Source organism: Candoia aspera, chromosome 1 (genome assembly GCF_035149785.1).
Source record: "Candoia aspera isolate rCanAsp1 chromosome 1, rCanAsp1.hap2, whole genome shotgun sequence".
Taxonomy (NCBI): domain Eukaryota; kingdom Metazoa; phylum Chordata; class Lepidosauria; order Squamata; family Boidae; genus Candoia; species Candoia aspera.
The window spans coordinates 335,726,641-335,752,804 of NC_086153.1; the positions used below are offsets into that span (position 1 = coordinate 335,726,641).

The window sequence follows — 26,164 nt, forward strand, 5'->3', positions numbered from 1 at the left end:
ATCCCTTCAGCTCTCGTGTTTCTTTCACACCTGCACAACCCACACTGCAGAACGCATCCACACCTAACTTGCCAAGCTCAAATCCTTTATTTTTCAGAGGAGCACTGCTAGCCTGGGGAAATTACCTGAGTACGTATATGACACTCACATGCATTCTCATGCTTCTGTTTGAATTTGTGAGGATTGGTCTCCTTCTCCATCACTACAAAGGATGGAACCCAAACACTTCAATTCTATGAAAAAAAGTATCCGAAGGATGGCTTGCTTTAGCTTCATGACAGATTCAGCTTTAAAACGAGGAAGCAAGGATCACTGCAAAGATTATTGCTCGGAAAACTTGCACAGACTAGAGGAGATGTGAAGGATTTGTAGCAAGCTTGTAGAAGGCCACTGCCCCCACCCCCATGGTGAGAGGCAGAACAGGAACAGCAGTACAGACTGGCGGAGTGTATTTATAAAGGCCAGTGCCACAGTAATCCTGTCTTTTTAAAAAAAGCCACCTAAGGCTAAAATATGGAAGGCAAGACAGAGAAAGAGGGACACAGCCCAATTAAAGCCATAACAGAGCATTCTTTCAGCCCCTCACCCCCACCCGAAGTCACTGGCACCTTAGCTAATGGCTGTGTTTGAATATCATGAAAAACCACTGCTTACTGCAGGGGCAATTTATTCTGGGGTGAAGGCCACACTTCAAGTGGAATGCCATGGACCATATGCCTCAAAACACTGTTTACAAAATTTAGTTAAAGACAGCTAATATGATGACTGAGAGCCAGTTTGGTGTAGTGGTTCAGGCACAAGCTAGAAACAGAGACCCTAAGTCCTGTCTTAGGCTGTCTTAGGCATGAAGCCAGCTGGACGCCTCTGGGACAGTCACTTGGCCCTAGGAAGAAGGCAACGGCAAACCACTTCCAAAAATCTTGCCAAGAAAATAGCCAGAAGTCAAGACTGACTCAAAGAAAAATAATAAAAATTCCTTATGTATTTAGCATTCTTCCTCCTCTACCACACTAAAACTGTTAATTTTTTAGCTATCTTTAGAGGGGTTCTAAATGATTTTGAAGCCTCAGCTTCTGTGTAGCTTTCTGCTACTTGCAAACCTGTTCTTTAGAGGTGGAAGCTGTGATACCTTGACACCTGAAGTGGTGTCACTGTACCACTGGTGGAAGAGAACATACAGTATGTGGCATTTTGGAAAAGAGCTTATAATCCCCCTTGGTGCAAGAATTTCTTTGAGGTGGCTCTGAGAGCTGCACCAAAGGTTAATGTTTTCTGCCCTCCTCTCTGATGGCACAGTCACAAGGAGAAGCCTGAAGCTTTTACCTTGCTTTTCTATTATCTGCTGATTGTCTTGTCACCCTGCTAAGCCCCAGTGTTACGAACTGGCTTCAGATGAGGAAGAAGAAAAAGACGAGGCACCTATTAGATCTGGTGGGGTAAAGCCAAACTTTAGCACTGACAGCAAGGCAAAAACATGCCCCATGCTTAGGCTGCTCCCAGGTATCCTCGCTTGGAGCTGCTTGATGCCAATGCGCTTTCGTAGAGGCTGGAACCTTCTGGCATTTAAGTCCTACCTGATTGGGTGACCAACCGGTTCTTCTTGTACATCTCCTGCCCTGTTTCCTTGACCCCTTTCCCTGGGTAAGAAATGTTTGCTTATCCTGAACTCTGCTTCCCAAACTTAACTGTGAGTGCTTCTGCAATTAACAACCTTAGACTCTTAATGATTTTGCAGGTTAGGACACAATCAAGTTGAACAGATGTGATTAATCTTAGGCACGTTTTCTCTGCTGGGGGAGGGGGAAACAATTCTACTATAAACCATGGCTTGAGGAATCATTTCAAATCGTTAAAATTATATGCAGTTCAGGGTTTAGCTGTTAAGCTAAAATGGACATTTCCAAACTGCTTGCAGCCATATCAGAAGAGGGGGAAAGTCAGCATAAAACGGGGGAGAGGGATGCCAGGATCATCCATCCCAGTGAACTAATGGTTACCTATGATGTCCAAACACAGTCAGTGAGTGACAGGTTAAAAGCAAGCTTCTTTGAGGTCAGAAACCAGGACCAAATATATCAGGCAACTCTGTGTGTTCAGCTTTAAGAACAATTTATTTGGGGCTGACAGGCACTGTAGCTTCAGGACTGACTAGATGATACAAACCCCTTCCACGCTCCTGGCTATAGGCTCTAACCCAGCCAGAACTCCCAGCTGCCAAGACAGAACTTCATTATGGCGGGCACCAATCTCACCTGGCAGGGAAAGGGTTACCGGTGGGGGATTCAAGAGGAGAAACTGCAATGGCCAGCCACAGGCCAGGGGATGGAAACTTTTTCAGGCACCAGGCACCAAAAACTAATGGCAAGACATGGCCAGGATCTTGTGAGATTGTGGTCATTTATAAACTGGGCTTCCATGAAGCCCAGCTGGGGCAGCTGCAGGCGAGACTGCAGGTGAGGTGGCATTATCAGGGTACGTTTTCTATCCTACTCAGGAAAGCATTTAAAAAAAGAAAAAGGAAACATGTCAAAACACTCCATAGTTGTTGGCCTGGATTGAGGGAGTAGACCTTCCCTCACTTGCAGATGGCAGCACCTGACTGACCTCCTTGGGCAGGAGACCACCAAAAAACCCCAAGGCTTTAGGTTTTGTTGATCTTGATTGATTACACGCCATCTAGTTGTTGTCAACTCTTAGCAACCAGACAGATTATCTCCAGGATGATCTGTCCCTAACCTGATCCTTCAGCTCTTCCAACAGTGCACTCATCGCCACTGTAACTGAGTCTATAACTGGATGATCGAAAAAACATCCTGGAAAATGGCCAAGGCAAAACATTTCTATGTTCTTGCCAAGAACAACTAATATGGACATCTCTGTGTAGTCATCAAGAGTCAAGCTCAACTTGTGGGAGCTGCTGACTTCCCTCCAGGCAGAAACTGTGTTACAAAACGGTTCAAAAATTCAGTCTCCATCCGAGACTTTTGAGAACCGTATTTCTCTCTGATAAGATTTCCAACCCTGTCTCTACGATATTTGTAGAACTACATTTTCCAGAGGCTTATTTCAATCCAGTTTTGAACTGCAGCCTCAACACATTGTAATGATAGGTGGGAATGTCCCTAGGAGACAGGTCGTTCTATCAGTCATTCTATCAGACTTGCAAGAGTCTGTTAATGTAGCCTTACAATAAAGTAGAATTAGCTCATCTGCTCATGTTTCCTGTCTGATCTACCTGGGAAGGCTGACATCAATCTTGCAAGTCTGATAGTCTCCCACTGTCTCTTTTACAGCCTGAGAAGTTAGGGAGGTTCCTTTCTAAGTTTCTTCCTTTGCCCATTATGCAGCTGAGGGCTACATCCTCTCTTATCTGATCATTCCCTAGGCAGCATCTCTCCCCCTCCATCTCCCAATGTCATTCCCACATATCATTATACATATCCAAACAATACACTCTTCAGGAGGCAGTCAACACTGATGGCTGGCAATGTGGATCACCAAGCATCTTCTTACTTCCTCTGCTATTGTCTGAGATGTCTGGGAAGCTGGAAGTCCCACCTCCTCTTCCCAACCAAGCTTACCGAATTGATGTCTATCCCCATGGAAGTCTGAGTTTGGCTGCCCGGAGGAGACTGTGGGATTGTGGAAGGGATAGAGACCGAGAGTGGGGGGAGCTGAACGCCTCGTTGCAAGCCGGAGGTCTGCATCAGAGAAGCATTGGGTGGTAAAGCACTCGCCACCTGGGTCTGTGGCTGCTGCTGTGCACTTGTCTGGGTGAAGAACGGGTAGGGAGGAAGCTGCTGCTCCATGGATAGCGCATCCATCGCCACAGCCTTAAGAAGGAAAGGACAGAAGAAGGCATCACTGCAGTGGAACTGCATTCCTTGGGGCGAGCACTTCAGGAGCAAGCACTGAACTCTAGCATTTTTGGGGAAACGAGGAATGTTCTTATTCTAACAATCTGGCTTCTTAGCAGTTCCTAGGCTCTGTGAACATATTTATGGAATGGACGTGCACACATCACTGTGCAATAAATAGCTTATTGAGCCAAGTTTACTAATTGTGTACTGAGCCACAATTTGCTGGGCTAACACAACATGAACTGTAAACCATAACTTACAGGCCAATCGTGGGGTTCCCAGGGGATGCTAAGCTCTAAGTATGATTTACAAATCAGTGTCACTGAGTTTGGTAGACATATTAAGCCAAATTCATCTTACTGGGGCTTAGCATGAAATGAGAACTAGGCATGTGCAAAATGTATCAGAGTCAGTGCATTAGAAACTTAGGTTTGTCTGATTGCCCACAAGTAGGATTCCTGATTTTTTTCAACAAAGTACATCTGAAATGGGCTACTGCAAAGATAATCAGATGCTGGCATTTTGGATTACGACTCCCATGATGGTTAATGAAGTCCAAAACATCTGGAGGGTACCAGGGTGTCCATCATGGTTTGGCATTCCACCTAGATACAGCTAAACAACCTCAAACAAGGACCAATATGGAATTATCTCTGGTTTACCCCTCCCACAGGCCACTGAACCTGCAACTGAAGGGAAAACGGTGATTGAAACGACATCGCTATCAGCGGTCGTATACTGGCATAAGCTCCCAGTCTGGACCATTCATCACTGAGACTGCAATGTTTTCAAGGGCCACTCAGAAAACTCCCTCTTGTACCTGAGTAATTGGTGACAGAGGTGAAAGCGTGGGAGAGACCTGCTGGGACTGGCTTCTCCTTGAGTCAGTGCTCAGTGAAAGGGGGCTGGCGGTCGGCTGCCGGTGCTGCTGGGAAGAGGCTGGCGTTGTTGTCATTCCTGTCACCAACAGAGAAAATCAGCAGGCACAGTAAGATTCCAGAGGGGTCTTCCAGAGGGATCTTCCAACGTTTCTCATGTGGCTGAGTCAGAACGCCATCAATATTCCTATCCCACCTTTTCTCCAGGAGCTCCCAAAACAGGCTGGAAACTGTCTTTTGAAATCGTTATCAGGGTCAAATCAAATCAACCCCTTCAAAGCGAGGAGGGCCTGAATTTTGCTCCTCCTCCCATCTCAGGGAGGATCTCTCCGCTAAATCACCCCTCCCCAACCAGGTGCCCTCCAGACTGTCATGCATTAAAGTATCAATGATTATCAGGCAACATGCTGAATAAGAAACCATCGTCCAACACATCTGGAGGGCATCAGGCTGGGAATGATTGTAGTATGTGACGCTCCTCAGAACATACCGGCCTTGAAAAACAGACTAAAGGGAACAGTCCTGGCTGAAATAAAAAGCCTGCTGCCCTGGACAAGACTGCAAGATGTCATTCCAGAGCGCGATTTGCCATGCACCCAAACGCCTCACCCTGATTGGCTGTGCTGATCCCCATGTGCGTCAGGTTGGCAGTAAGGTTTCCGGTGCTGTTGGAACTGCTCAAGGATGGAAAAGTCGACTCTTCGGGGTCTAGCGGAGTTGGGAGAGGAGAAGGGAAGTGGATATTTGTCAGGTCCGGCAGTGAGCCCCCTGTGTTGTGAGCAGCAGGGATAAGCGCAGTAGTGTTTTCTTGGTCAGCTGATGGATATATGCTGCATTTATGACAAAGACAGAGAAATAAGTGAATATTTTGTTAAATGTACGCCAAGATCTCATGATTTAGTGGGATTCACAGAAGTAAACCGAGTAATGACTGCTGCTTGGAATCTGGATCACGACAGTTTTATCTGTTATATCCTCCTTTCTTCCAAGAAAGTAAGCATTTTCTCCTGGACAGCACTTAGAAACAACCACCCTCTTAATACAAGTTAACCATCTAATAGAATGAAGCCTAGATAGATAGATATATTTAAAAAAGCTTTCTAGAAAATGGTAACGTTTTTAAAGATCTCTCAAGAAACCTGATCAAGCTAAGTACCCACTGCAGAAACTGAAGGGTTTTTATAAACAAGGTCTGCCCTGAGTACACTTTAAAACCCAGATCAGGATAGAGTTTCCAAACCATCAAATCCAGCTTTAGACACACTTGTTTAATCTCACTTTCCTAACATTCCCATCTTCAGGTGCAGCTGTCTCTGTAAATTCACACGTCACATTAAACCATGGTTGGCACAAATCAAGATTCACAACCAGAATTTTAAACTCATGGTGCCTTGAACAAGCCGCGATAGCCTAGTCTGCACACAGCGCTAGGACATAATGGATGGGGTCACATATTGTGTTAAATCCAGCACAGTACGATGGGACAGGTCAAGCACAGTAGACTTGCCCTATTCACCCCATAAGAAGCCTCTACATTTTTTTTCAGCCAAAACCCAAATCAACCAAAATGTTCTGGGTTTCTCTTCAGCTGAACTTCAGGACCACAATTATTTGTTTCAGGGTTGAAATAAAGCAAAATTTTTATTTTCTGCACACCCCTAATGTCAAGTCATACCTTTATCACAATAATCCACAACGTCTGAATTGAATGATAGGGAACTGTATTAACTGTAGATTGTTCGGTGCAACTACAATCCTTGACTCTATTTAATAGGAACCATGACATGTAGTAGCATCAAAAACCATAGTTTGTTAATTCAGGCAGTATAGCAAATGTCCTAAGCCAAATTTCAAAGAGGCATTACAGGTAGTCCTCAACTAATGACCATAATTGGGACTGGAACTTGTCACTAAGCAAGGCGGTTGTTAAGTGAGTCATGCCCAATTTTACAACCTTTTTGCCATGGGCGTTAAGTGAATCCAGCTTCCTCCCTTGACTTTGTCGGAAGCCCTCTGGGAAGGTCGCAAATGGGGATCATGTGACCCTGGGATGCCGCAACTGTCATAAATGTATGCCGGTTGCCAAACGCCTGAATTTTGATCATGTGAGGAATGCTGCGATGGTCATAAGTGCAAGGACCGGTCATAATTCACTTTTCTCAGCGCTGTTGTAACTTCAAACGGTCACTAAATGAATGGTCATAAGTTGAGGACTACCTGTATCTTGCTTTGGCTCTCCTATTCTTGACATTCCCTATTGAACAGCAACTACTAAAATTATTGGAAGCCATTACACTGGACTTTTCAGTTATGCCAATCTACTCATAACACATACACAGTCGGACAAAAGAACACAGATCTGTTTTCACAAAACAATGCTTGCTTCATATTTACCCAGAAACAAATATGCCCTTCCCCTTAAACATACTTGATTCCTGGAACTTCACAAGATTTAGGTCTTGAGGATCCTGTCTGAAAGAGAACAGAGCAGAGTAGGTCAGCATGAGACACACAGCTGCAAAAAAGAAAGAAAAAAAGGAAAGGAAAGGAAAGGAAAGGAAAGGAAAGGAAAGGAAAGGAAAGGAAAGGAAAGGAAAGGAAAGGAAAGGAAAAAAGAAAAAGGTCACTATATCAAAGAAGGGATGTCAAGGTTGCTACCTGCAGCTCCCTCCAACCTGGATCAACCAGAGACCTGTACTTATTTATTGAGGGAAAAAACTTCCTGTATAGAAGAACTGGGAGATGTTTCCTAGCCCACCTTTTCCAACTAACAGCCAACTCTTTTATGCCTCCAAGTGAATGGAGATAGCTGCAGGTGATAAATATAATATTTCTGGGGAGCTGGGCAGTGAAAGATGGGGATTTCTATGTCCCCCCCCTCCCCAGTGTCAGTACCTTCTTAGTATCCCATCCTTGTTTTGAAAGATTCTTCTCTGTCTCTGATGCATCTTCCTCCATGCCTGGAACCGTCAGTAATAAGACTACAGTGTGAGAAAGAATATATCAGCCAAGTGTGCTCTGAAAATCTGCTTCCCTGGGAAAGAGGAGAAGTGGGCAGAGAGGATCCTTCCTAGTGGTATCCCCTCTCCTTCATTCCCAATGATTTATCTAACTTTAGGGTTCTTGTGTATGCTCATGTGAGAGCTAAAAGTGGAGGCAGGCTATGTCCCCATGCCACTTCCTCAGTTCCTGATCCCCAGGCCTTGAAGGGAAGGGACAAAGGAGATTCCACTACCATTCAAACAAAAGAAGACGCCTCAGCACAATTGAGGCCTCTGCTTTTATCAGGGTCCTTGGTTGCATGGAACATTTTCCTTACATTCAAGCAAATGTAAGAAGAAATCCTTTTAAAGAACAGAGAAGGTAGAACTGGGAGGAGGGTTGTGTGCATGTCCACAGCCCCTCCCACTCTTCAGAGTTCATATGAACCAAGTGGACAGCTGTGCAGGGCTACAGCAGGAAGGCAAGAAGATGAAGAGCTGAAGATCAACTCACTCTTATCAGGAAAGCAAAGGCAGGTGTTACTCAGGCAGAGTTACATTCAGCACAAGGCATTTTTCAGAGGTTCTTATGGGAGGATCATACACAGCTCAGTGACAAAACTACTGGCATCTCCAATTTAAATAGCATCAAGAAGTCCAGGGGGGCTGCTACCTGTCAGCAAGCAGACAAGTAGTAGGGCAAATACAACTTTATACTAACTTGGTATGAACTTCAGATATGATGAAGGGCACTAGGTTACCTATGTCATTATATGAACCTTGAGAATATCTGAAAGCTCAGAGATGTCCTACTGAATGCTGAGCCATTCAGTATATCCCTGAAAAGCAGAGGAGTATAGGGATCTGCCTTGGACCTGGTCACATTACTAGTCCATCTAACTCAGTAATGTGAATTGTGCCTGGTAGTAATTCCCTCCAGCACAGATTTTCATTACAAGCCACTGTTCACGCTATCTGGAGATGCAAGAAAAAGGAGGGGGGGCACCCAACTATTGGTTGTCATGATTCATTATGAAACATATACCTCATTATCTGTATTTTATGTAAACATAGGCATTAACACACCTTCCTGTGTTTCCAATGAGTCCATTTCTATTTTGATTCTTCTTCTTCAGGATCAAAAACATACAGCCAAAACAATTTCAGCTTTCCAACAGCATTTTTCTACAGTGAAATTTCACAATCTTTGCTAAATCTCTCCAACTCTTCCACCCCGCAAACTCTAAACAAGTTTATAGGCAATCTTACAGCTTTCTTTTTTTCACAATTCCTGGGTTGTGCTTGCTTTTTTTTTTTAAGTCACCTCTTTTTTGCTGCATATCCTGTGACCCAGCTGAGAAAGGCTCTGTCTGAGCAGGGGTCATTGTGCTCTGGTGCAGGGCAGAATCAGAATTGGTCCTGGTGACAAAGGGGAGGAAACCATTAAAATGCTAGCCAAGTAGAAAAAGCATTTGGGATGTACACATCTTTCACTGGAGGCAAAAATTAAGCCCCCAAGCTGCTAAGTATTCCTTACATTCTATAACAGCCTTTCATAGCCTTTTGATCCTGGAGGAATCCTTGAAATGTTTCTCAGGCTTCGGGGAACCCCTGCACATTCAGGCTCAAATACAGGCCAGATGTCACAAAATCATATTTGTTTCATGGGTAGGCCTGCATATATGCATTCACAGTGTTCTTAAACTAAAAATAAAGAATGAAACTTACCTCTTTAATGTGAAGTTGCCCAAATTTGAAATAATTTAAATAGATCATGATCTCCCAGGGAACCCCTAGTGACCTCTCATGGAACACTAGGGTGCCATGGAACCCCGGCTGAAAAACCCTGCTCTATAATATCTTCTGCCTTGGATGGAGTTCACAGCCATGGCTCTTCATGAACTGGTAGCCAAGCATAATGCAAGTGGTATGAATGGCAAACCATTAGGGTACCTAAAAGGACTGCCTTCTCCTTCACGAGCACAGTAAGCTGTCCAAGCTTGCCTTCCATGCTCAGACCAGTGATAAAGAAGAACAGGAGCTTCCAACATTTCTGTTGTGGAAGTCCCTGTGTTGTGCATGCGTGTGAGCAGCACTAAGTGAATTTATTTGCTCACATCTTTTAGAACTTTCTCAATCTTGCAACCTTGCTCCTTATGATACCTGACTCTTTGGTTTAATGTTTCATTGGTGGTTCTTACTGTTTTATTTATTGTATGAATTGTGCGTAAGTGTCTCAACCAGTTCAACCTCTGAAAATCAGAGCAAGTATACCTGGAGTTTAAAACCAACCTGCCCACAGCACATTCTATTTATGGCTGCCCATAAGTGCTTGCTGGAAACTTCAGTTAATTTTCAGTGAGACTGCCAGCTTCTCGCAGTCAACATTCAAAAAGCTGTTCCTTACTTTTAGGTTTGTATGTGCATTGAGATCTGAGTATGTGAAAGACCACAGTCACGCACATGAGCCTGCCCTTCTACTGAAATCATCCTCAAAGTTACTTCTGAAGTTCCATTCCTTGCCTTCTGAGGTAAGGCCGACAGCAACCAGGAAGTGGGCCCTTTTTTATTTTTGTCTACCTTGGAAATGTTTAAAGCTGACTTCAAATATGTGAAGGACTGTAATGAGAAAGATAGAGCAGATTTGTCCTCCGTTACTTCAGAGGGCGGAACTGTGTGGAAATAGATGGGGGACAACAGGGAAGAAGATTAAAGAAGCGTCTTAAAAGCAACAATGGGGCAAATGCTACTGAAGCTGGAGGGTTTTCCTGCTGGAGATATTTAAACAGAGGCTATACTGAAGATATGGAAGATGCATCCTAAATTGTAGAATTTGCCTGGAGTAGTGGACTGAATTAAATGTCCTTCATGATAATTCTACTTGTGATTGACATGCTGTACCTTTGGAATGTTTTTCCCAGATTACATAATGGGGAAAGAGAATGTTCAGGGAGATGTTAATTTCCTAGGCTTTTAAAATCATTTCATTCTTCTGTTGTGTTTTTAAAAATTTTTTGTTATGTTAATGTTGTTATTTTGACTGTGTGAACTATTTATAGTAACTTTTACCTGCCTTAGAGTAGAAGCGGTGAAGAGAAAGATACCAATTTCCATGAATGCAGTTAAATTAAGAATAGTAGATTGAACCGTTACAGTTTAGGAGCAAGAACTGCCCCCGCTACAACCCCAGATTTAATTATGGCTGTGAGTCAGCTGTGGCAGTTAACCATCAGCAGCCCTAATCTGGTTCTTGTTTAATGCAGTGCCTTATTTAAACTCTTGGTAAATTTAATCAAATTATGGTCCAGGATTGGCAGTCGACCAGCTTTTAACATTTTTACAGTAAGAAGCATACAAATAAAAAACACATAGACACATACAGTATATAACCAGTTAAACCAATAATTATGCAGCGTAATTGTTTGTCAAAGAAATATTTATTTATCCAATTAATATGACTGCCCATCTCAACAAGTGACTCTGGGTGGCTGTATAAACTGGATAGGTGGATAAATATTTCCTGGGTATTGTACTGTACTGTACTGTATAGTATAGTGATTTGCTAGGCCAAAAACCTGCTTTTAGAGATCATTGTGTAAACTGAAAAGTTAAAAACTTTTTGTATTTCAAAATTAGTATATACCTACCTTCTCCAGCTTGTGTCTGAAGGAGGAGACAGATAGACAGTACCATAAGGACAGCTGTCCACGTGAATCAGGCCGTCAAGGGAGAAATGTTTTTTAGAGCTTCTTACTCTCAAGAAATCTAAAACAACACACTTTTTTTACCCTGTTTGTTCTCTTCTTTTGGAAACAAATGATGACTTCTTACTACTGTGATGCCATTTTAATTCCAGGGCTGTTGTGTTCTCTTAGTGGTCCCAGCCAGTCAGGATCACAAAACACAACAACACTTTCTACAACACAGAATCAGTTTACAGCTAGAGCAAAGCCACCACACTCCAGTGACTTGAAGTTAAAGGTCCACTAAAAGTGCAAAAGACTTATTAAAGAACCAGGTGCCAGCCCAGGGATTGTTTTTTAAACACCAGAATAGAAGTCTGTATTTCCTCCCCTCCAGCTTAATTTAATCAGCCTATTTTAGAGAAGAGAGGAAAAGGGGTTTTGTCATCCCTATTGCTAAACCCTTGCTCATCTATTGAAAAACCACCCAAAGATCTAAGAATATTTCTGCTTACTCTGTCCTACTAGATTCTCGTGCCGTTTTATCAGATCAAAGGATATCTGTCTGCCATGCTTATCCACAGAGAGAGGGCGCCGGTGTGGTGAGCCAAGACGATTCCTGTCACGATATACCCTGTCTACCAGGCCATGGTGCCGAGTTGTCCTACTGGTGTCCAACCCAGACGGTTGAAATGAAGTCTAAAGAAAAGACGGAGTAAGTATTAAAATACAGCCTACTGGATTTCCCCCTTTGGGATCAGGCTGCTGGAGGGAGATGACTCATGCCGCAGCTCTGGAGAAACTGGTATTGTAAAAAGAGTGTGAAACCACTATTTCCTCAAAAGACTTATTATTCACAAACACAAAATTTATGCAGACACCATTCAACTTCTGGTACAGGACACAGACACTGGTTTCTAATTCTCCCATTATTCTTCTGAGCAGAGCTGGCAAAATTCACCTGGAAGGGCATGTCCATAGCACTGCTGCCAATCTGATTGACATTTGGCAAGGATCCTCCGTAGTACTGGCCACGGCTCTGCCCCAACTGCAAATACTGGTTTTTCTGTAGCTGTAACTAGAAAACAAAAGAACGAGAGATTAATTGAGAGAGAAGGAGTGGTCCAACGCTAACTAGGGGGAGATACACTGAAAGCTTCAGGTGAAATTTTCAGTGGGTGGAGAAGGCCTGGAATTTAGTGCTAACCATAATGAATTTGTACAATCGAGGTTCAGTCCCAGGCTGCCAGAGATATAGCTATCAGGCTTGCAGGGCAAGGCCACAGGCACTAATGAAAAGACTTGAAATAAGGTAGCTTATTATTAATTATTACTACTTATTGCTGATTGCCATTTTTATCCTGGTTGTTTCTTCTAAACCTCCCAGAATCGCATTGTTCAAGTTGGTCAGCCGTATAAATTCTTTAAATAAACCAACCAACCAACCAACCAACCAACCAACCAACCAACCAAAGAGATTGGTTGGAAAGGGGGAAAATGGGTGTAAAAGTTCAACCTTCAATGGTTGGTTCAGTGGTTCAGTGTTCGTTCAGTGCTGAACCATACCCACCTGAACTGTGGTCTCCAGTAATTAAACTGTATACTGTAGTACATATGCCTTGCATTAGGGGTGTGCAAGAAATGTAAAATGCATTTTGTTTCAAACCCAGAACAAACCAATGTGTTTTGGAAGTCCTGCTGAAACATTTCAGACTGGCCATGGGGGGATCCCAAAGTTATTTTGGGAGGTGGATGGGGCAAAGCTTATTTGCTTATATACCTTCTCTCCCTTCCTTCCCTCAGCAGCTGTCACTGGTGGATACCCCACTAGCCTGCAGCTCCCTCTTCCCCTCCCTCTCCTCAGTTACCACCAATGCATTGGTTTGGAGACCCAATGTCTACTGCACTGCTCTCAGAAGAAACAGGTTTGCTGCACAGCCTATCTCACCTGTCATGAGCACTGATGGCGAGCAGGAGGGGGCCTCTATCCAGGGGGGAAAAAGCATGCGTAGTACTGAGGAATTAAGCAGCCATTCAAAGAGACACAGAACAGACCCACCTTGACTTTTGGGGTTTATCGGTCTGGGTTTTTCCCAGGCTTCTTCAGTTTGTTAGGATTTTCTGTCTTATGTAGCAGTAATAAACACTAGAGACCTATTCCTCGTCTCGGCGTGATTCCTGAATGTTAGGACATCACCAGCCCATTTGCTCCCCAATCTTCCCAGCGCCTTCTCTTCCCTCCCTCCAGCCCCCTGCCTTTGAATCATCCCAGTGCCTTCACTTCCCTCCCACCCTTCAGCCATGGCCGATATACTGGATTGTACACCTGCCCCTTACTGACATGGCCTCAGAAGTAAGCAACAGGCTCTTGGCATGGCGTGTTGCGTTCGCCTCCCCATCCTTTCATTCTTGCTAAGGCCATCCTTCCCTCCATCAGCCACTGTCACTGATGTTCTGTGCTTTTTCCTCCTTTTACTCTACCACTTCTGCCCAGAATGGCTGCATTTGGGGGGACCCCCCCCCATTTCATTCCATATACAGACCAAAACATCAGGAACAGTATTTTGGTTTGGCACAGACTATTGAAAACAGCTGTTCCATGCACAGAACGGTTCGTGCGTGGAACATTTTCCACATCACTGTGCGTTTATATCTTTTTTTTTTAATTTGGCTACCTCAGATGTAAAGGACTTAATTGCCATAATTATCAAGTTGAAAGACAATTATGGGGGTTAGAGACATTTGGAGATTACCATGTAGGGAAAGGCTAATTTATATAAAAAGGTAGGACAAATGATTATTTTTCAAAGTACCATCCATACATTATTTCAGGATACTCCATTCTTTTCTCTTCTTCAATCATAAACCATTATTTCTGCTTATTGCTCTCCAACTTTTCCCTCCTTTATATTTTCTTTTAATAATAAATATTTGTTTTATTTTTCTGTAAATCTTTAGTTTCTCTGAAATCACCAACCCTTCCCGTTCTTATGCATGGATTGTAATATTTTGGCTACATACGGATCCACATCTCGGAGAAGTGAAGTTGCTATTAATGTATAGAGTTTAGAGTACCAATTACGTATCTCTACAAAGATTACGACACACATCTGTCAATCAAATAACTTCAGGATCAGACTGTCACTGAACATACTTCGTTTTTAAACCGAACGTTTACTGTTTTACTGACTTATTAGTAGTCTTTTATGGTGGGGAGTGTATGTTTGTGCATTGCTCTGAGCCTTCTTTGGTAGGAAGGTTCTTTGGTAGGAAGGGAGGTAAGTAAATAAAATTAATAACAAGACTCTTATTAACCCTTATGGCTAAGGGAGTAAAAGAGAACAGATTGCTGAAGTCCCTTTTATTCAGTTTCTGGCTGTTTCCTCTTTGTACACCCCCACCTTTTCAGCTGCATAGTCCCAGCTGGGATTCCATTCGTAGGCTCTCTAGTTCAGTGTTTCTCAACCTTGGCAAGCTTAAGATGTGTGGACTTCAACCCCCAGAATTCCCACATCTTAAACTTGCCAAGGTTGAGAAACACTGATCTAGATGTTAATTAAGAAATGGGATCTTTAGATCTGGCTCTGTGTGCAGATATGCGTTTGTATCCACATATGATACAACTATATTGTCAATAACTACGAGAGTAGAGGCTGTTTGCCTTTAGAAGTCAACTGACGGAAAGCCCTTGGGTGCTGCTTGAGGCATCTGGATTGCCACAGTGGGGAACAGGATGCTGGATTAGGTAGACTTTTAGTGTGAACTAACAGGGCTGTCCTGTAAATAGTGATATTCCAAGGGCAGGGGCAAGAATGCACAGGGGCATCCCAGGCACCACATCACTGGCCCGAAAGCCTGTCTCCCCCCTCACTGACTCTGCAGAAGAGGATGGTAAGTTACAGATCATTATACTTATTAAGATTTATATCTTGTACTTGAAGCAAATGATCAGAACGACGTTGTAAAATATTAAAGAGTGCGATCATGTAATGGTCAAATAAACCAAGAACCAGAGAATGTGAGATAGCAACACGAAGAAATATCTGTAAGTAATTGATCAGGCTTAAAACTCCAGATAAAGGAAGACGCTGGTGATGAACAAGTGTTAGAATGGGCATGAGGAAAGCCTCATGGGGAACACTTCATGGGCAGAGCGCTACCACTGAAAAGGTCATGTCTCAGGCAGCGGGTGAGTCTCAAAAGGTGTATTGTCAAGATGGTATCACAGCGTCACAGATCCTAGGGGAGTCCTATTCACAGCTCTAGAACCTCATGGAAGAAGAACACACATCCCTTCTTTAGGTTTTCCTTTAATGCTAATCCTAGAAAACATGCACGTTGTGCCTTGTATCTCAGAAGCCTTGAGAAAAGAAGCCCCCCTCCTTGAATAGCAGCCAGCTGGTAACAGGCAAAAGCTGTCTCTGAATACTGGATCCTTGCAGTAGACACAGCTGCGGTTGCTAAGCTGCTCCTGTCTGTATACAAAAACTCGGTCTCACTCTTACTATGCAACTCTTCCCACCCAAACAAATCATGCTTAAAAAAAAAAGGTCTTCAGGATTGTGACACTGGGAATCATCTTTCAAAAATTTAGATGTCCTCAAGATTCAACCTGAATTCAAAGATCCCACAGATCCACTGCAGCCCCTCTCAAAAGCCAAAAGAAGTTACCTGTTTTTTAATGAGTCCTCAGAACAATAAGAATAGGAGGGAAGAGGTTAGATGGAAAAACAATTATGCCTTTATTTCAACTAGTTCCACTACTTGCTTCTCTTTCTTTCTTCAAGATGATGCCTGATTTATTTCTTAAGCCATTAACAGCCTACCACACCAACATGAGTCTTAGGCGACATGCTACCCACACCATCTGCAAACTTACAGGTTTTCACTCAGCATTCTGATAGCATATTGGTAGTAGCCAGATAACAATCAAGAGTTGAGCATAACGCATAAAGGACCCCCTTCTGCAAACCTTTTAACAGCTATTTTATTGTAATAATATTGGTTATACAACTGACATGACTTTCTTCCACAAGCACACTTTAAAGACCCACCAGCTTTAGAGAGAAAGCAGAAAGTAGACAGAACCTAGTGTGTGCCCTTATTTTAATAACATCACACTGAATATGATCAATAAAATAAAATAGTAAAAATATTTCAGTCTTTATGCCTCAACCTTTCAACTCCTAACCTAGAGCAAGGGATATGGCAAATTAAGTTAAATCCAAGCTTCCTAGAAGCTGAAAAACATAAGAGAAAAACCATCTGCATTTTGAGGCAGTCATTTTAATTATCACTTTTGAGGAAAACTTTTCATGATAACATACATGAAAATACATAAAAAACAACCTTAAAAAAGAAGTAGCTGACAGGCAGAACATCTGCTTAAAAGACAGGATTATTCTTGCCTTGAACCATCAGACATTCAGAGTGTACTAGATGCAGGTGATGTGGCTCAGACTGCTCCCTGGGGAAAAAAATAATCCACCTCTCATTCTGCACCTTCTTGGCCAGGAAACAAAATCTTGCAGTTCTACCCAAGAAATAATCCCTCATAGAACCTCCATCTCTTCAGCCTTGCAGAAATTTGATGAGAATACAGAGTCAAGGGAAGGTCCCTTAACAATCCAGTTAACTCCTCTAGAGGGAATGGAGCTCATTATGCTACTGCTCAAGGCTGCCTAATTAAAGCTTCAATTGGCTTTAGATGAGCCATCGTTCTCCCTTTGACTGGTATAGGAAAAGAGAATTTCAACTACTGAGGCTCACTTGGTGCTATCCATGGTTCTGGTTTCAGCTTCTGGCTTGCACTGGCCTATCCTGATTGAATTCTGTAACTTGACCCAACCTTGCCTGCAGAGATTTGCGTGTTTTACACAAAGAGTCGGAAGTGACTGAACGAACAAACAACAAATCAGTCCTCTTCCTACCTAAATCTGGCCTTTTCTGATGATACTTCTGTGAGCCTCAGATCATTGGCAGCCTTGTTTTTTAAAGAATAAAACTCACTCAAGGATGAATCTTTACTCTGGTCCAACAAAGAAAATGGAGACTAAAGGTTGCTTGGTTGGTTGCTTATTTATGAACAAGCTCTATAATCCGCCCCAATCCCAAAGACTCTGGGTGGCATACAACAGCAAAAAACAAAATAAGGAATGACATAACAAAAATCACAAATGAAATACCCAATATAGATTCTGTCAGTCAGATCACCTAAAAACTGAAAGTGTTATTTATTTATTTAACCAATTTATAAGCTACCTCAATCACCACAGCAACTTTTAGGTAATATACAATAATAAATAAACAACAGTGAGAAAATAATCACAATAAATGTATTAAGAACCCACCTTAAGGAAACAACACAACAATCACACAACCTGCAAACAGACCCTTAACAGCCTTCATGCACCAGAACAAATCCATAATATCATCACCTGCTTGATCAGGTGTTGAGATTCACAACTGGTTATCACCTACATACTGATGCTACCTGGCCCCGTGCAGGCAGAGGGCCTCACATAATGGCCCCATGTAGCTTTTAATTAGGAGTGGGGAAAAGTGTTGAGCCCTGAAAGCTCAACAATGCAAAGAGATCCCAGGAGTGATTCATTTTCCTGGAATGGCACAGTCTACCCCCACTTCCAACTCATGCAGATGGTTCAGAAGGATACCATGATTGATGATCTTGTAGACATCACGTAGCACCACCCTACCCCAGTCCCACCAGAAGTCATCTACAAGTGTAATCAATGCCATCTCAGTAAAATACCCAGGCCTAAAACCCAAATGAAAAAGGTCCAGATAATCTGCTTCTTCCAGGGCCCTCCGGAGTTGCAGCCTCATCTATATCTTGCCCAAAATGGGGAGGTTAGAAACTGGTCAAAATTATCCAGTGCTGCTGGGTCCAGAGATAGCTTCCTGAGAATATATCACTCCATCCCTCAAGGCAGGTGAGAAGGATGAAAATTCACACAAGGATGAATTTTCTACTGCTGAACCCATCCACAACTCACCTCCCTGACAGTCTTCATCTACCGGGAAGCATATGGATGTTATATACATGCGGCAGTGTTAACCATCTCAAGAACCTTGTCCACTTGCTTGCTTTGTCCACAGCCTCAAACTCCTTGCAACTAACAGAGCAAGCCGCTGCTTCAGCCATCTCAGCTTGGACCTGCCAGCCAGAGTCCAACTTGGAATGAAGCTGAGCAATTTTATCTGTCAGATGCATAGAATATTCCTCATGGCAGCCCTTGAGAAGCAATTCATACCTCTTCTTCCTTAAGAGACTCTGGGTTATCTTAAAAAGGATCACCAGCTAGCAATTTACAGACAAATTACCAGCAGAAAAATAGCTACATTTTGTTGTTCTTATTGCCACAATGTAGGCCCTACTGTGGGCTTGTATACATGTTTGGGCAGACATGCTTTTCATCAACTCCCCAAATGCTCTCTGGAAACTAACCACATCTATCAGGCACCTTGGACAGACAAGTCCACCCTGCAGGCTTGCTAAAGCATACAGATTTAACTTGTTTACAGGAAGTTAACACAGTAGGAGTCATTTACACTGCTTGGGGGAGTTTTACAAAGTGGGGACTACTGTACTATCATCCTGACCACACCCCATATACTTGAAAGGAAAGGAAACCCTTAACTGGTCCTTCCTAGATCAGCTGACTGGACAGGCAAGTTCAGTTTTGGCTAGGTGTTACCTGATGTATCCTGGTGCTGTGCCATGCAGGTTTTAAAATGTAACAATAAACACCCTGAACTAATTGTAAAGCAGTGCCTTGCTCCTCAATGGATGGAGCCCTCCCACACATTCATACTATTTTATTTATCTATTTATTTATTTTATATCCCGCCTTTATTATTTTTAAAAATAACTCAAGGTGGTGATATATGCCTGAAACTTCCAAAAGATGTGTGAAAATTTGATTTTGGTCTAAACAGATCCATGTGCCTGGCTGCTCTCTTTCTTGAAAAAAATCAGCTGCTCGTATGCTGTTTGGGACTGAATTTTTTTTAATCCTAATTCTTAGATTTCAGAGAAGGGACCATCTTTCTGGTTCATACCTGGTGACCTACAGGAGACCCTTTTTGAGTTATGTATCTTATTTCATTTGCAAATGGCTAAAATAAGTTCAGACATGATCTTTGTAATGGTTGCCTATTCTAAAACACTATCAGACTCATGAGCAGGAATTCAAAGATATCTGATTTATTAAAGAATAGTATGCAGGATCACAGAGAAAGCTGAGAATGATGAAAGCGTGCCAAATTCAAACTAAAAACCCTCAGTGCAAATGAAATCCCTCCCCCCGTAGAATCTTCTCAAGTTCACAATCCCAGGTGCTCCTAACGGTTTCTGGTGGTCTGCGGGAAAAGGCCTTGAACAGATAACATAACCCAAACGCATTCCGTTGTACTGATTTCACATACAGAGCTTGGTACAAGGTCTCACAGCAGCTCCCTCCCAAACAGAAACGCGCCTCAGCGCCATGGCATGTGAAACATTACGATGTACAAACTACATTGAATCAGTGAACATGACATACTGCCCCCCCCCAAAATAAAGAATACATCAAGCAGTAGGCTTTAAAAGATAAGCAAGGTGGAAACGGTTAACTAAATTAGGAGCGTTAACATGGTGAGCAGACACCCATTCAGGATGAGGAAAATGTTTCCATCGGAGATATTGCAGGGTGCCTCAAAGTTTGCGGGAATTGACGATGTCCTTGACTTCAAAGTGTTGTTGGCCGTCAATCATAATTGGAGCAGGAGGAGGAGTTGAGGGTGCCAGAGTGAGGAGTGGTGCATAGGCTTAAGCAAGCTGCAATGGAAAACAGGGTACAAGCGTTTCAAATTGTGAGGCAGTTCCAATTTAACAGTAACTGGATTGATAAGCTGAACAATAGGAAACAGACCAATGAATTTGGGAGCAAGTTTTTTAGAGGGCTGAGGTGATTTGATAAATTTAGTAGATAGGTACACCTGATCCCCAACTTTGAAGTCGTGTTGTAAAGCACGATGTTTATCAGCTTGAGACTTGTAAGCAGCCTGGGCATCAGCCAAAGCTTGTTGAATTACTGGCCAGGAATCAGACAGTTTAACAGCCCAGTCAGACGCAGAACACGTTTGAGAAGGGGGCTGTGGCAGTTCAGGGATGGGAACAAAGTCATGACCAGAAACCATGCGAAAAGGGGTTTGTCCGGTACTTTGATGGACAGCATTGTTGTAAGCAACTTCAGCAAAAGGTAATTAACTCCACCCAATCGTCCGGATGGTAGTTAATGTATGCTCTAAGAAACTGTTCAAGCGTGGAATTTAAAATCTCAGTAGAACCGTCAGTTTGGGGATGGGACGATGTGGACAGCGCTTGTTTAGCGCCAATCAATTTTAAAAATGATTTCCAAAACTGGGAAGTAAACTGTGTCCCGCGGTCAGAGACCAAACGGGAGGGGCAACTGTGGAGGCGGTAGATATGGAGGAGAAATAGGCGCGCCAATTGTGGGGCTGATGGGATGGATACACATGGAATGAAATGCGCTTGCTTGGAGAAAAAGTCTTTGACAACCCAAATGACAGTTTTCTTCTGACTGGGAGGTAGATCCACAATAAAATCCATAGAAATCTCGTCCCAGGGACGGGTAGGACCGGCCGCTGGCTGTAAAAGCCCCTGTGGTTTCCCTCCTTTTCGTTTTGACATGGCACACACAGAACAGGAAGCAATATAGTCTTTTACGTCACATCTCAAGGTTGGCCACCAAAATTGGTGGCAAACCAAATGCAAGGTTTTGACAAAACCAAAGTGTCCAGCAAGTTTATCATCATGGGAACGCTGCAAAACAGCAGCCCTCAACGTTTCAGGCACATAAAGGCAATGCTCCACCCATGCCAGACCATTTTCAAAAGAAACATTGTCTCTATTAGCTAGCAACCAAGTGTCAGATTTCAGTGCCTGCAGAAAGTCCTTCTGTAACTGACAAGGAACTTGCACTTTCTGCTTCCCAGGCTGGGCTGGGGGTGGGGTTGCCTGTGCACGGGTCTGGCTCCAAGTGACAGCAACCAAGCCCAGTTGTGGTTCAGTGAGAACAGTCCCAACCACATCTGCCACCTGGTCACGGTCCTGAGGTAAACGTGACAAAGCATTGGCCAGAAAGTTTTTCTTTCCTGGGATAAATTTTAACTGGAAGTTAAAACAACTGAAAAACTGAGCCCAGCGAATTTGTTTAGGGCTGAGACGCCGTGGGGTGCAGAGGGCTTCCAAATTCCTGTGATCGGTCCAAACCTCGAAAGGGCACTTAGCGCTTTCAAGGAGATGGCGCCAAGTTTCTGAAGCTGCTTTTACAGCAAACGCCTCCTTTTCCCAAACATGCCAACAGCGTTCGGTTTCAGAAAATTTCCTGGACAGATAAGCGCAGGGTTTTAAGTGATTTTCAGAATCCCTCTGTAACAAAATAGCCCCAACTGAGGAGTCAGAAGCATCAACTTGGACCACAAAGGGGCGTTCAGGATCAGGGTACTGTAGAATAGGCTCAGCAGTGAAAAGGGTTTTCAACTGTTCAAATGCTGCCTGGCATTCAGGCGTCCAATTCAGCACAGCCCCAGGGTGTTTTACTTTGCGTGTCTCCCCCAAGCCCTTGGTACGGAGTAAATCAGTGAGGGGCAAGGCAATCTCAGCGAACCCCTGGATAAATTGGCGATAATAATTACTGAACCCGAGGAAACTTTGTAATTGCCTCCGGGTGCGGGGACGTTCCCAACTTAGAATCGCCTGAATTTTTGCAGGGTCCATTTCTATACCCTTGTCAGACACTTGATAGCCCAGATAGTCAAGTTGGGTTTTGTGGAATTCACATTTGGAAAGTTTGGCATAGAGTTTGGCATCTCTAAGCTTGCGTAGCACTTGTTTGAGGAGGCGTTCGTGTTCCTCCTCGGTTTCAGTGTAAATGAGAACATCATCTAAGTAAACCAGGACCCCTTTAAACAAATGATCATGTAAAACTTCATTAATCAACTGCATGAAGACTCCGGGTGCTCCTGCTAACCCAAAAGGGAGGACTTTGTACTGAAACGATCCTAGTGGGCAATTAAAAGCAGTTTTCCACTCATCCCCAGCTTTTAGGCAAATGCAGAAGTAGGCTTCGCGAAGATCGAGCTTGGAGAAAATCTTGCCCTTTGGCAAATGAGCTAACATGTCTTTCAAGAGAGGGAGAGGGTACTTGTTGACAATAGAGACGGAATTTAACCCTCGATAGTCCATACAGAGTCGAAGCGTGCCATCTTTCTTTTCCTGGAATAACACAGGGGCCCCAACTGGGGAATTAGCAGGTTCAATAAACCCCCGTGACAGATTTTTGTCAATGAAGTCCCATAATGCCTCGAGCTCCTTCTGAGTCATCAGATAAATTTTTGGCTTGGGCAATTGAGCATTAGGGACTAACTCTATTGCACAGTCAGTTTTTCGGTGGGGGGGGGGTAACTGATCTGCTTCCATCTCCCCAAAAACGTCAGCAAATTCTTGGTATTGAGCAGGCAAGCCTTCTAATTGGGGTAAGTCAGGGCGCGGTGTGGCGATCGCTGCCCTTCCAACCCCTGCATGTGCAATCATCTCCGCTGTAGGAGCTTGGTAAAATCCATCTGTAAAAGTCACAGTTCTGTGCTCCCAGTTTATATATGGGCTTCGAGAGGTCAACCATGGAATCCCCAGGATTACCAAGGGATTGCCAATGGGTGCTACCACGAATTTCAAAGTCTCACAGTGACTGCCCATTTGCATTGCCACAGTTCCAGTGAAATGGGTTGCCACCCCCACCCCCGCTGTTGAACCATCCAACTGTGTGAAGATCAAAGGATGCTGGAGGGGGAAACGAGGCAGCTCCAAAGCTGCAACCAGATCAGGGTGGATTAAACACCTGGAACACCCAGAGTCAACTAAAGCCCATACCTCTGTAGTTTTTGTGCGGGAACCCAATTTCACCTTTACTGCTAAAGTGGGACAGTCAGCACTCACCATAGCATCTTCACGCCCGTCCTCTTCGACCTGCCTGGCGGTGCCCTTCATGGCAGGTGGCTGGCGTTTCCCGCCGGCTCCTTGTAGTCATCTTCAGCCTCCCCCGAGAAGTATAGTACTTCTTCAGCATCGGCTGTCCCTTTGGCCACTGTCATCCGCCGTGAAGGGGGGGGGCAATTTGGCCGGTGGCTTCCCAGTTCGATCTCCAGCCTTGGTTTTTGGGCAATCAGCTGCCCAATGGCCCTCTTTTCCTCATCGAAGACACTGACCCCTCGCAGAGCGCCGCTCTCTCTCCTCATCCCAGGCTCTATAGCCGGGCCGGGCAGCAGTCGCAGCACTTCGGGGTCCTCTTATGGTGGCGGGAGGTTTTTCAGATTTTCTGGTTTGCATGAAGGTATGCTGAGCGTGCTCAGCCTTTCCAGCCAGGCAGATCCAGTCAAACAAGGACTCTGGGTCGTCTCTACACAACGCCCACCATAGGACGTCCCGGTTGAGTCCCTCTTTAAAACGTTCTGTTAGGGTTGACTGAGACCCGTCAGGGATTTTCCCAGCTAGAGCCTTAAACTCTAGGGCATAATCAGCTACAGACATTTGGCCCTGGGTAAGATCCTTCAGCGCCTTCTTAGCTCTTGCCTTGGCCAGAGGATCTCCAAAATGCAGCTTCAACACCCACATGAAATCATCGAAATAATCAAGTGCAGGGGAGTCAGCCTCATTTAATTGAACATACCAGTCAGCCGCTCGACCCTTCAACTTGGTGGCAATGGCAGTTATCTTAGCCTCTTCGGAAGGGAAGTATGCCCCAAACTACCTCATATAACTTTTAGCATTAGTTAAAAAGAAAGATGGGACGCGGTGGCGCTGCGGGTTAAACCGCTGAGCTGTCGATCGGAAGGTCGGCGGTTCGAAACCGCGCGGCGGGGTGAGCTCCCGTTGCTAGTCCCAGCTCCTGCTCACCTAGCAGTTCGAAAACATGCAAATGTGAGTAGATCAATAGGTACCGCTTCGGCGGGAAGGTAACGGCGTTCCGTGAGTCATGCTGGCCACATGACCCGGAAGTGTCTATGACAACGCCGGCTCCAAGGCTTAGAAACGGAGATGAGCACCGCCCCCTAGAGTCGGATTCGACTGGACTTTACGTCAAGGGAAACCTTTACCTTTACCTTTACCTAAAAAGAAAGATAACTTTGTTGGATCCCCATCAAACTTGTCAGAAAAGTCTCTCACCCCCACTCCGGTTGGAGTGGAATCAGCAGCCACTTGAGTGGTTGGGCCCTGGGTTACAGTAGCTTTCCCTCTTCGAGGTGGGGACACTGGTGATCAAGCCCTTCGGGGTGGAGATTCATCCCGGAGCCGTCTCCGGCCCCGCTCCGCCGGCGGTCCGGATGGGAGGATGGGGATGGTTGCGGGAAGCTGGGATCTCCTCCGCGCCTCCCCTGCCCCTCCAGTGACAGATTTCTTAGCATGTACTCTATCAATTCTATTTTGGCCTCCATCACTCTTAGCCTCTCAGGGGTTTGAGAGTCCTCCCTCCCTCGCGTGTTCGGCTTTCTCTCTGTTGACACCGTAGTAGATTCTTTGTCTGGGGTTAGCGGGAACCGATACTTCCAGGATGCCCCCGACTGGGGTTCCCCTACTTCATCCAAGGTGATCAACTCTGTGAGCGATTCGCTGGGTGCCGGTTGCTCTGGCTCTTCCCCATCGTCAGATTCCTCCACATCAGAATTGGAACTCGATTCATCCCGGGAGTCTGAAGGTTCTGGGATGAGGTTCAGTTCTCCGCTCTTGACCGTCAACTCGGGCATCAAGCTAGCCATCTCCTCAAGTCCCCCAGTCGTGAGCGTGGACTCAGCCATCATTAACTATTTTCCCTTGCAAGAAACTGATCTTGGTAGGAGCTAACGGTACAACTTTGGGGATTCTCAGCTTTATGTAATGGTTGCCTATTCTAAAACACTATCAGACTCATGAGCAGGAATTCAAAGATATCTGATTTATTAAAGAATAGTATGCAGGATCACAGAGAAAGCTGAGAATGATTAAAGCGCGCCAAATTCAAACTGAAAAACCCTCGGTGCAAATGAAACCCCTCCCCCCGTAGAATCTTCTCAAGTTCACAATCCCAGGTGCTCCTAACGGTCTCTGATGGTCTGCGGGAAAAGGCCTTGAATAGATAACGTAATTCCAAACGCATTCCATTGTACTGATTCCATATACAGAGCTTGGAACAAGGTTTCACAGCAGCTCCCTCCCAAACAGAAACGCGCGTCAGCACCATGGCATGTGAAACATTACGATGTACAAACTACATTGAATCAGTGAACATGACAATCTTAGTTTTAGGTCACAGAAGTCTATTTCAGCAAATAAGGAAAAATCTGATGGATAACAAAAGAACCATCAAGACCGGTGAGAGAAGCTCACACATAAACAAAATTTCAGATTACAGTAGTGTTTAAGAGCCGCAAACAGCGTTCTCCCTGGGATCTGTACAGCCCCAAACCTGCTGGATTTTAGGAAGACTATTAAAACCTGGTTTTTCAAGAGGCCCTAGAGTTAGTTATGTGATGAATTTTGTTCCTTCTTATAATTTGGGGTTTTATTTTAATGGATTCTGGTATTGTTTCTCAATGGGGAAGTGTAAATTGATGTTGTTATGTATATTATTAACCTTGTTTATGGAATAGGGAATGTAAGCTACTCAGAGTTTGGAATTCTTGAATAAGACGTATAAAGAGCT

At 44.1% G+C, this 26,164-nt stretch overlaps 1 protein-coding gene across 1 annotated transcript in view; it reads right to left on the reverse strand.

Annotated features, from left to right (window-relative positions):
* The window catches only part of CRTC1 (CREB regulated transcription coactivator 1), an 85,886-nt gene that overhangs the window by 20,765 nt on the left and 38,957 nt on the right, over nucleotides 1–26,164 (reverse strand). Inside the window, exons 2-10 of the mRNA XM_063290831.1 lie at nucleotides 12,364–12,480; nucleotides 11,964–12,101; nucleotides 11,367–11,428; nucleotides 9,044–9,138; nucleotides 7,634–7,719; nucleotides 7,167–7,210; nucleotides 5,348–5,568; nucleotides 4,681–4,817; nucleotides 3,582–3,833 (exon numbers count right to left, since the gene is read on the reverse strand). Coding sequence (XP_063146901.1) covers nucleotides 3,582–3,833; nucleotides 4,681–4,817; nucleotides 5,348–5,568; nucleotides 7,167–7,210; nucleotides 7,634–7,719; nucleotides 9,044–9,138; nucleotides 11,367–11,428; nucleotides 11,964–12,101; nucleotides 12,364–12,480 — 1,152 coding nt within the window. The remainder of the gene's footprint in view (nucleotides 1–3,581; nucleotides 3,834–4,680; nucleotides 4,818–5,347; nucleotides 5,569–7,166; nucleotides 7,211–7,633; nucleotides 7,720–9,043; nucleotides 9,139–11,366; nucleotides 11,429–11,963; nucleotides 12,102–12,363; nucleotides 12,481–26,164) is intronic.